General features: G+C 46.3%; 1 protein-coding gene across 1 annotated transcript; it reads left to right on the forward strand.

Annotated features, from left to right (window-relative positions):
- On the forward strand, positions 2,848-6,887 carry LOC100514356 (lysine-specific demethylase 4D). The gene has a single exon (XM_003129775.5). It carries the CDS (start codon positions 3,801-3,803, stop codon positions 5,727-5,729), a length of 1,929 nt encoding a protein of 642 aa, XP_003129823.1. The 5' UTR covers positions 2,848-3,800; the 3' UTR covers positions 5,730-6,887.

An 11,417-nucleotide genomic window follows, 5' to 3' on the forward strand; every position in this document is an offset into this window, starting at 1 on the left:
TTACACATCTATGGCCAAGAGATCCCTTTTTTGGACACGTGTGCTCCAATACACACCTCCAAGAAGTCTCAGGGCAACGCTGTCTGTAAGAGGCCCAAAGTGGAAACGACCCAAAGGCCCATCAACGGGAGAAAGTTTCTGTGGTTGAATACTTTATACCCTGCACCAAAAGTCCAGCTACGTGCAGCAGCATAAATGATGAAGAAAAAACCACACGCAAAATACATTAAAGTACATATGCACATTTGTATTCATATGAAGCTATGCACAGTTTTCAAGAGTGGGCACAGTTTTAATTTTACGATGTTCGCCAAAATTGCTGTGTGAATAGTTAGAGTCAGGTCAGTTGAGGAGGCTGAAATCTGGGAGGAAGGGCACAAGGCAGGCTGCCCGGCATTGGCACAAGCTTGCCGTTCTTGACCCAGTGGTGGTTCCGCTTCTGTTCCCTCTATAGTATTTGTTAATCTGCACACACAATTTATAGATTTTTGTAAGCACATTTGATCTTTTATAATTTCAAAATATTTTTTAAAGACGCTAGGAAGTTCTCTTGTGACAAAGCAATTTAAGTACTGGCTTTGCCACAGCGGTGGTGCAGGTCACTGCTGTGGTGCAGATTCAATCCCTGGACCTGAAACTCGCACATGCTGTGAGTGTGGCCAAAGATATACATAATATTATAACATATTATATTATAACACATATAAAATATATATTATATTATAATATATATATAATATGAAAGATATATAAAATATATACAATATTTTTTAAAACACTCCAAAACTTAAGTCATATGTTGGTTCATAGAATCATCTCGTCTATATTGCAGACTGTTTTGATTATGTTTGACAGTTTTTTCAGTCTAATATTTTCTATTGATGCCTTCTCTGGTTTATATTTTATCATGTAGGTGCCAATATAATAAAAGTAAGAAGAATAGGTACTTCATAAAGACTTTTTTTAGATTTTTACATTTACTTTTTTTAGATTTACCAAAAACTGAGCACATGACATAGGAGCTGCAACCCCTCCTCCCCTCTACTGGAATTTGCCTGATGCTCTTCTTATGATCAGCTTGGGTTTGTGTATTTTTTTTTTAATTAATTTATTTATTTTTAATTATTATTATTATTATTATTATTATTTTTTTTGTCTTTTGTCTTTTGTTGTTGTTGCTATTTCTTGGGCCGCTCCCGCGGCATATGGAGGTTCCCAGGCTAGTGGTCCAATCGGAGCTGTAGCCACCGGCCTACGCCAGAGCCACAGCAATGCGGGATCCCAGCCGCGTCTGCAACCTACACCACAGCTCACGGCAACGCCGGATCGTTAACCCACTGAGCAAGGGCAGGGACCGAACCCGCAACCTCATGGTTCCTAGTCGGATTCGTTAACCACTGCGCCACGACGGGAACTCCCAGGTTTGTGTATTTTTTGGAGGAAGACTGCAGAGGTAATTTTATGACATTTTCATCACGTCATATCAAGGACCTGTACTACCCACATCATTTGACTCCTGATGTTGACCTGGCTGAAAGAGCAGTTTGGCAGGCTCCTCTTCGAGACCCTTCCTCCCCCTCCCTTATCCCCCCCCACTTGCCACTCTCACCAGGGAGCAGGGTGTCACACTCTCTCCCTTTAGGGAGGAGAACGATGTCATTTATTTGGAATCTTCTGCAGAAGAGATGATCTCTTGTCAATTGCCAGTGATTCGATTATGTCAGTATGAGTTCTTAGATATCGCTTGTATACTTTGGGTTCTAATGCAACACTATTTTCATTGTTTGGTTGTTGAAATTGTTTCGGCTTTGGCCACTGGGAGCTGTCTTCTCTGGTTCCCTTGCCCCTTTGATATGCCCCTGTCACATCAAATGAGTCCCTAAGTTCAAGTTCTCCAGGATGCTCCAGGATCATGCTGTATATTTCCTGCTCAGGTCCTAGAAACTTTATTTCCTTGATCAGTATAGCTGTTTTTTTCTTTCGTTTTGTAAGTATCAGATTTCTGATTTTCTTTTCTTTTCTTTCTTTCTTCTTCTTTTTTCTTTTTTGGCTTTTAGGGCCACACCCACGGCATATGGACGTTCCCAGGCCAGGGGTCCAATCGGAGCTGTAGCCGCCAGCCTAGGCCACAGCCCCAACAATCTGTGATCTGAACCGTGTCTGCAACCTTCACCACAGCTCACGGCAACGCCGGATCGTTAACCCACTGAGCCAGGCCAGGGATCGAACCCGAAACCTCATGGTTCCCAGTCGGATTCGTTAACCGCTGCGCCACGGTGGGAACTCCTGTTTGTTTTTTGTTTTTTGTTTTTTTTTTTTTTAAAGACTTTCCACTATGATTATAAATATGCCAACTTTTCCTTATCATTCTCAGTCTTGGCGTTCTATGTCTCAGGGCTACGTGACCAGGGGTCTACAGTGCGTGATATTTCCAGGTGAGTTTTACTTTATGACAACCAAAGGTGTCCTTGTTGTCTCTTATAAATACATTGGATATTAATTGCGGCTAGACCAGAATTCTTTTGTTTAATATCTTCATGGCTGGGTGTTCCCACTCCTTTTTTTTTTTTTTTTTTTTTCAACCTCTTACTTGGCTTGAAGATTGGCTTAAAAAGGGAGTTCCCATCCTGACTCAGCAGTAATGAACCCAATTAGAATCCATGGGGCCCTGGGTTCTATCCCTGGTGTCCATGATCATCGGATCAAGGATCTGGCATTGCCATGACCAGAGGCGTAGGTCACAGACTCAGCTCAATCCTGTATTGCTATGGCTGTGGCATAGGCCAGCAGCCACACCTCCTATTCGACCCCTGGCCTGGGAACTTTCATATGTCATGGGTGTGGACCTAAAAACACAAAAATCAATGAACCAACCAATCAATCAAACAGCTAATAATCAGTTAAAGATTGGTTTAAACACACAAAGGGCAGCGCTGACCAATCAGAACGCTGGTCACGTGATTCCTCTTGATTAGTGCCGATGAAATCAAATCACTGCTCAGGTATAAAGGCAGAGCCATCAGGACATGGTCTGCATTCAGAGGCCTGCTGCCAAGAGGACTTTGTCTCTCTGGGTTCTCAACTCGCATCAGGATTCTCCACTTGCATCAGGATTCGGCTGCAAGGAGGTAGGTGACTTTCTTTCTGCTATTTGTGCTTGTGAGCAAAAGAGTTGGTTTTTTTTTCCTCAAAGGTTTTCAAAAGGGACTGGAGTTCTGTGTATATATACACACACTCGCCCTAACAATTTACCTTGCTATGGAAATGCGTACATTGTGCCCTTACTTCGCATTTGAAAGTTGACGTTGCTGTACTAATTTTCTTTCACTTGATGTGAAGTCAGTGTTTCTTTTGTCATCCGCTTATTCTCAAATAGTCTGTATTCTTTTCTTGAGGTTTGGCTGGGACCCCTCCACGAAGAGACCTTCTGTTCCAGTGAGGCCTGACAATCAAGAGAGGCCTCCGAGGTACTCACAGCCCTTCCACCTGCCAGGAAGGAACCTCTCAGAGCTGCAGGCTGAGGCAGATCCCAGCCCAGAGAGCCGTCTCCAGTCTCCACCGGGGAAACACTCGATTTTCTTGGGGCACAGAGTGCTGACCAGAGAGGAGTCCCGGTAAAGTGACAGGCTGGAAAAGAGACCAGCTCCTGCCTGCACAAGTTCAAGTCCCAGCGACTGCTTCACAGACCCAGCAAAGCTTTGCTGAAGTAAAGGAAGCGTAGGGCAGACGTCACTCCTCAGCATCTGGGGCTCTGACGCCTACCTGAGGCCTTAGAGTCTGGTGCTTGTGGCATTACAGCCATGACGTCCAGGCCCTGTGGGGTCCAGAACCCAGGCTGTGCCATTATGACCTTCTACCCAACCCTGGAAGAATTTGAAGACTTCAGCCAATATATCGCTTACATGGAATCGCAAGGGGCACACCACGCTGGCCTGGCCAAGGTAATTCCCCCCAAAGGATGGAAAGCCAGACAGACTTATGAGGATATCAGTGACATCGTAATAGCTGCCCCTCTCCAGCAGGTAGCCTTTGGGGAGGCAGGTGTGTTTACTCAGTACCACAGAAAGAAGAGAGCCATGACTGTGAGCCAGTATCACCACCTCGCACATACTGTAAAATATCAAGCTCCACCACACTTGGATTTTGAGGACCTGGAGCAAACATACTGGAAAACGCGCCTGTACGGTTCCCCCATCTACGGCGCGGATGTCAGTGGCTCGTTGTTCGATGAGAACACGAAGCAGTGGAACCTGGGCCACCTGGGCACCATCCAGGACCTGCTGGAGCAGGAGTGCGGAGTGGCCATCGACGGCGTCAACAGCCCGTACCTGTACTTCGGCATGTGGAAGACCGGCTTCGCCTGGCACACGGAGGACATGGACCTTTACAGCCTCAACTTCCTGCACTTCGGGGAGCCCAAGACGTGGTACGCGGTGCCCCCTGCGCATGGCCGGCGCCTGGAACGCCTGGCCAGGGAGCTGTTCCCTGGCCCCGCGCGGGGCTGCGAGGCCTTCCTGAGACACAAGGTGGCGCTCATCTCGCCCACGGTCCTCAAGGCCCAGGGCATCCCCTTTGGCCGCGTCACGCAGGAGGCGGGCGAGTTCATGGTGACGTTTCCCTATGGCTACCACTCGGGCTTCAACCACGGCTTCAACTGCGCCGAAGCCATCAATTTCGCCACCCCGCGCTGGGTCGATTATGGCAAAGTGGCGTCGCAGTGCAGCTGCGGGGAGGCGCGGGTGGTGTTCTCCATGGACGCGTTCGTGCGCATCCTGCAACCCGAGCGCTATGAGCTGTGGAAACGGGGCCAGGATCGGGTGGCGCTGGAACACACGGAGCACCTGTCCTCGCCTGGCAGCCTGGAGTTGAGTGCCTGGAGGGAGGTCCGCGAGCCTGCGGGGGCTGAACTTGGCCTGGGGCACAGCCCACCCCACACTGCCCGGGGTCGGCTCTGGGTGGCAGGCCGTGGGATCCGCCGCCGAAACTCTGTGTGTTCGGTGTCTCGGTGCCCCTCGCCTACCTGGGGTTCTTCCTCCGCTGCCCAGTTCCAGGTTGCAACTCTCTGCAGCTCCCATGAGCCAGGACCCACCCCGCCGCTGTCACCAGGCTCCTCTGCTCTGGGTCTCCAATCAACTGGCAGACGTGGTCCTGTTCGATGTCGTAGGTCTCGACCCCATCGTCGTCCTCGGGTACAGGAGACTTTGGAGCCAACAGTCCAGGCTCCAGCTAAGAGGCTCCTCTCAGTAGGTACAGTGGGCACAGCTGCAGACTTGGAAGCTCATGTCCTTTTGGCCAAGGAACCCTTGATAGACAGCCCTGCCCCTCAGAGCCCTGGGCTCCAGCATCCTCAGGCTCCGGGATGCTGCTGTGCTTCTGACCTTCAACCACTGGGGCCTCCATTGGACCCTCAAAATTCGATGCACCCTGGTCCGTGCCTGCTGTCTCTGGACAATAGTGTGGCCAGTTTCCCTGAAAGCCTCCCACTGATTCCTTACAATGTTTTTGAGACTTTGAGAATGTTCCCCAGGGATGCTGCTGGGGACCATCGGGCCCCTATGAGCAGTCTTGAGGTTATAGCGCTGGACCACTCTTACGCCTCTAAGATCCTGGTCCCAGGTGCAAAGGCCAGAAGCTGGAGCACCCTTGACTGTGATCTCCTGAGACTAAAGCCAGAGGGAGCTGCATTTCTTGAGTCCTGGGAGGAGTTCCTCATCAAATATAGCCTGTGATCTTTGAGCCCATGACTGTTGAACCATTTGCCCATGTGACCTTATCTGACCCTCAACCCCAGAAACCACAGAAGCTCCCCACCAGGTGATGATCTGGGCTGGAGAAGCCCACTGGAGAAGCTTTACCTTCTAGCAATGACACATTGCCCAAGCCGCCAGTGTTTTCTCCTACTATGACAGCCAGCGCCCCATCTGCAGGGGCCCTTCCCATCAGGACAGCTGCCAGAGAATGTTGGAATTCTCAGGGATTCTCAACCTGCTCCTGAGCACTGATGGGCCTTTGGCCTCTGCCTTGGATCAGATGCAATGGGCACTGCTTGCTTCTGCTGGCACCCTCAGGATACCGCCCAGTGGTGGTGTGCCTCTAGTCCTTAAAATAATTGGGGGCAATTTTTGGATGATGCTGAAAATCTGCCTGAGCCCCTTTCACCCCCCAGTCTCATCTGGGCCTCTGAGTCATTGACCCTGGTGTCCAGGGACCTTGCTGCAACCTCAGGAGCTTCTCATGCTCCTGCGAGTCTGACACAGCCTACCTCCCAGGCCACTGGTCATGCCCGAACTAGATCTTTGCCCATTTGGGTCTGTTTGTGAGTTCTGTTACATGGACATTTTTTACCTCATTGCTATCTATTAAAATCGTTATCCTTAGATGTATCTGCAAAACAAAGAAGGGTGAAATCCTTCAAATATATTTTTAGGATCAGAATCATCCCCTAAAGGAAAGTCCCCTTGCAATAACCGACCCTCTTTCAAATCGTGTGTCTTTTATTTTCTACAGCTTCTCAATGCTCCTTTCTGCTAGACTGAACACTGCTGAAATTGAATTCTGCACAAATAAACTTTAAAAAAAATTTTTAATATGCCTCCGTTTATCTTTTAGCAATCTAAAACAGAGTGATTCAAAAAGTTTAGTAAAAGACCAGGTAAAACTATATCAAGCAAAATACAGACAGAAAGCAGAAGTCATGGATTTTAACATTAGACAAAGTAGGATTGAGGCTCAAAGGTACAGGAAAGAGCCCTGAAGGCCAAATTTCACCAAGAAAGTGTAATGGCCAGAAATGGCTATGATAAATACTTGATAATACTTGATAAAAAATACCCGAAAAGGGGAGTTCCCGTTGTGGCTCAGTGGTTAATGAACATGAGGTTTCGGGTTTGATCCCTGGCCCCGCTTGGTGGATTAAGGATCCGGCGTTGCTGTGGCTGTGGTGCAGGCCAGCAGCTGTAGCTCCTATTAGACCTCTAGCCTGGGAACCTCCACATGCCAAAACTGCGGCCCTAAAAAGACAAAAGACAAACAAACAAACAAACAAACAAAAAACCTCGATTAAGTATACATTAGAGAAAATAAAACAAGTTCAAAGAAAGATGCTAAAAATAGGAAAATCTAAGTCCCCTTTGTGATATTGTGACTTAGAATACAAAATGTATATTTGGTCTTCATCCCTGTTTCTGGTAGGTAGCTCCTAAAATCCTTAGAATTTCCTAGGAAAGGAGAGTCATGTTGCTATGTTAATGAGGTGGCTGTCGGAATGCCCTGGGGTTACTCAAGGATGGGGGCAGGTTGCCAGGGCAGGTTGATCAGGAGATTGGAAATTTCGGTCCCATCCTAGACCTCTAAAAAGGGGAGGGGGGCTGCTGGTTAAATCTATCGCCAATGGCCAGTGATTTAATCAATTGTGTGTGTGTGTGTGTGTGTGTGTGTGTGTGTGTAATGAGGCCTTCATCAAACCCCCAAAAGGATGAGGGTTGGGGAGCTTCTGGGTTGGTGAACATGTGGAGATGTGGGGACAGTGTGGCACCTGGCAAAGCCTCAGAAGCCCTGCATCCTTTCCCCATACTTTGCCCTGTGTGTTCTTCCATCAGGCTGTCCCTGAGTTATATCCTTTTATGATAAAGGAGTGATTTAGTAAGAAAATGTTTTCTGAGTTTTGTGAGCCTTTTTAGCAAATTAATCCAACCCCTCTGATTTACAGCTCGTTGGTCAGAAGTACAGGCGATGACCTGGACTTGTGATGGACTCTGAAGTCTGAGTGAGGCAGGAAAGAGATGGGCTCCAGCCTAGACATTTACAACCAGCCTCTTATTTATACTTCTTCAGGCAGGACTTAGGGAGGCTCTGGGATAGACATTTCCTACCAGCCACCAGTTTTACACTTCTAGATAGAAATAACAACAAGAGCAAGGTAAGTAACTGAACTTTGCTTTCTGCGGATGCTTTAAACACTGGAAATGGCAGGGCAGAGAGGGGCTAAGCCCTGCTGGGGCAAAACATCAAGCGCTCACATACTTTCCATTCTCAGGGTCAGGGAGACCCCCAACTCTGCCTGTACAGAAAAACCCCTCAGGGTCAGAAGGGGAAGGGGAACCAGGCCGTAAGAAGTCCAGCTAAACTTCCCAGAGGCCCTTGCTCTGGGATCTTTTTTGCCTAAAGGATGAACACGCATATCAGGGAGGGCCCTAGGTCTGGTCAGGTGAGGAAGGAAACCAGATCATTGGCCAAAGGGACTTCTCGCTGTGGCTCAGTGGGTTAAGGATGTGACATCGTGTCCATGAAGATTTGGATTTGATCGCTGGCCTCGCTCAGCGGGTTAAGGATTCTGCATTGCCACAAACAGAGGCAGAGGCTGCAGATGCAGCTCCCATTCGACCCAGGAACTTCCATATGCCATAGGTGTGGCCATAAAAAAAAAAAAAAAAAAAAAAAAAAAAATTGGTCAGAGGAAAACAAAGACCCAGGAAAATTGCCCCTCTATAAGCAATTTAAATCACCCACTTGGTATGTTTCCCGGCAGGAGGGGCGCCCACGCTCCTTTCCGAGAGTGCTGTTTTGCTTCTATGCCACGTCCCTGTGTGATCTCCCACATGTGCTGTGCTTTCAATGACAAACTTTGTATCTGTTTTCACCATCTTTGCCTCCTTGAAACATTCTTGTATTCAACAGGGGCAAGAATCAGGGCAAGTCTGCTTTCAGCCTCTAGCTGGTCTAGTGACTAGAACTCCTGCTAGTCACCCAGGCTTCCCAGGTTCAATTCCCGAGCAGGGGATGAAGAGCTCTCTTCAAGCCATCACTCGCTGCTGTCTGTCCAAGATCACACTGAGAGGGTCCTGGAAACTTGAAATCTGTAGCTGCTGGACTGACCAGAGGCAGAGATGACCACCTGAAGCTTGCCACTGGCATCTGCAAGTGTGCGGGGAGGGCAGTCTGATGGGACCGTGGAAGCCAATGCTTTCTCCACATAGATAGAGTCAGAATTGAGTCGAATTGTGAGACTTGGCTGGTGTCCTGAGCTTCGCTGGTGGTGGCTGGGGAAATTGGAACACACCTTGGAGTTGGCTTTTCAGACCAATTTTCCCTTTGACCTTATTTAGTGCAAAACCAAAAAAAAAAAAACCTGCCAAATGTAAGGATGTTGAAAACTTTGACAGTATTAAACAACAAGGTAGAATTTATGTACCTGGTAAGAGTGAGTACTTCCTTTTGTCATTGCCAATGGATCAGTCACAAAATTGGCAATACATTAAGCTGACTAGAAAACATCAAAAATTTCAAAGTAAATAAAAAAATCATTCATTCTTTCTTTTTTTTCTCTTTTCTCTCTTTTTTTTTCCTTTTTTTTAACAGCCATACCTGCGACACAGGGAAGTTCCTAGTCCAGGGGTTGAATCAGAGCTGCAGCTGCCAACCTATGCCACAGACATAGCAACACCAGATCTGAACTGCATCTGCAACCTACACCACAGCTTGCAGCCACACTGGATATTTAACCCACTGAGCAAGCCCAGGGATTGAACTTGCATCTTCACAGAGATGATGTATTCGTAACCCGCTGAGCCACCATGGGAACTCTGAAATCATTCTTAATTATCATGCAATAAAACTAGAAATCAATTCTAAAAAAATCAGGAAATATAGCGGCCCTTCTTCCTGAAAAGTTAATTCTCAATTGAATAGCTTGTAGGTTAGAGGAAATAAGCCACAAAAGTCAAATTCCCTGGAGACAAGGACACAGAACAAGTATTTGTTAACAGTATAGGACATCAATTCTAAGTAAGAAATATAGAAGGATGTCAAACATATACCTCTTAGAGTTCCCTGGATCTTTTGCATCATGCAGGCACAACCCCGAAAAATACGTCTCTTCAAAAATCATTAGTATCAGGTAGCTTCCTGTGGGAACTGCATGAAAGCTTTAAGCCACAGATCTTCTCAAATATACTTAGGTATTCAAAAAGAAGTAAAAATTCAAAGTTTTAGGAGTTCCCGTCGTGGCTCAGTGGTTAACCAATCCGACTAGGAACCATGAGGTTGCAGGTTCGGTCCCTGCCCTTGCTCAGTGGGTTAAGGATCCGGTGTTGCCATAAGCTGTGGTGTAGGTTGCAGACGCAGCTCGGATCCTGCCTTGTTGCTGTGGCTCTGGTGTAGGCCGGTGGCTACAGCTCCAATTAGACCCCTAGCCTGGGAACTTCCATACGCTGTGGGAGTGGCCCAAGAAATGGCAAAAAGACAAAAAAAAAAAAAAAAAAAAAAAAAGATTCAAAGTTTTAAAGTAAGCGAGTTGGTAGAAAAACATAAGTTGCGTAATGAGAGTAATAGACATAAGTTATTTATGAATATCAATGCAAAAGTTTTAAATGAAAATTAGCTAAGATAGTCTAACTACATTAAACGTAAAAATGACTAAATGAGGTTCATTGCAGGAAGGTTATGATGATTTGAAATAAGGGAACTTAGGAGTTCCTATTGCGGCTCGGCAGGTTAAGAAGCCAACATGGTGTCTGTTAGGATGCGGATTCGATCCCTGGCCTCGCTCAGTGGGCTAAGGATCTGGCATTGCTGCAAGCTGTAGCATAGTTCACAGATGTGGCTCAGATCCTGTGGTACTATGTCTGTGGGGCCCACTGGCAGCTTCGGCTCTGATTTGACCCCTAGCCTTGGACCTTCTATATGCCCCAGGTGTGGCCTTAAAAGGAAAAAATAAAATAAAGAAACCTCGTAATATGACTTATCCTAGTAAGAGATCCGAGAGGGAAAGTTATATGATGATTTTTATAGATGCCGTTAGGCATGTAACAGAATGCAACGCTGTCATGTTTTCAATATGCCTCCACAGAGGAATCAATGAATACTTCCTTAAAATGAAAACATTTTCTCTCTCTTTCATTTTCTCTAGTTAAAATATTTTATCTCCAAAAGCCAGCATTTTACTTAAGAGAGGAATATTTGAGACATTTATGCCAGTAATTAAAATAAAATTAGAGGCATTAAGCAATGAAAAATATTAGAGCTATAAGTAATGGAAAGGAAAGGACAAAATTTACCTTTTTTTTGGGGGGTGATATGAAAATATTGGTTCCTGGAAAACCCAAAGAAGAGGATATTTATACGTATCTTTTTTTTTCAAATTTATTTTTTAAATTGAAGTATCGTTGGTTTACAATGTGTTAATTTCTACTGTACAGCAAAGTGATTCAGTCATACATATATACACATTATTTTTCTTATTCTGTTCCTTTTGGTTTATCCCAGAGTATTGACTATAGTTTCCTGTTCTTTTTTTTTTTTTGTCTTTTCTAGGGCTGTACCCATGGCATATGGAGGTTCCCAGGCTAGGGGTCTAATTGGAGCTGTAGCCTACGCCAGAGCCACAGCAACGCTGGGTCCAAGCTGCATCTGAGACCCAC

This window comes from Sus scrofa, chromosome 9 (genome assembly GCF_000003025.6).
Source record: "Sus scrofa isolate TJ Tabasco breed Duroc chromosome 9, Sscrofa11.1, whole genome shotgun sequence".
Classification (NCBI taxonomy): domain Eukaryota; kingdom Metazoa; phylum Chordata; class Mammalia; order Artiodactyla; family Suidae; genus Sus; species Sus scrofa.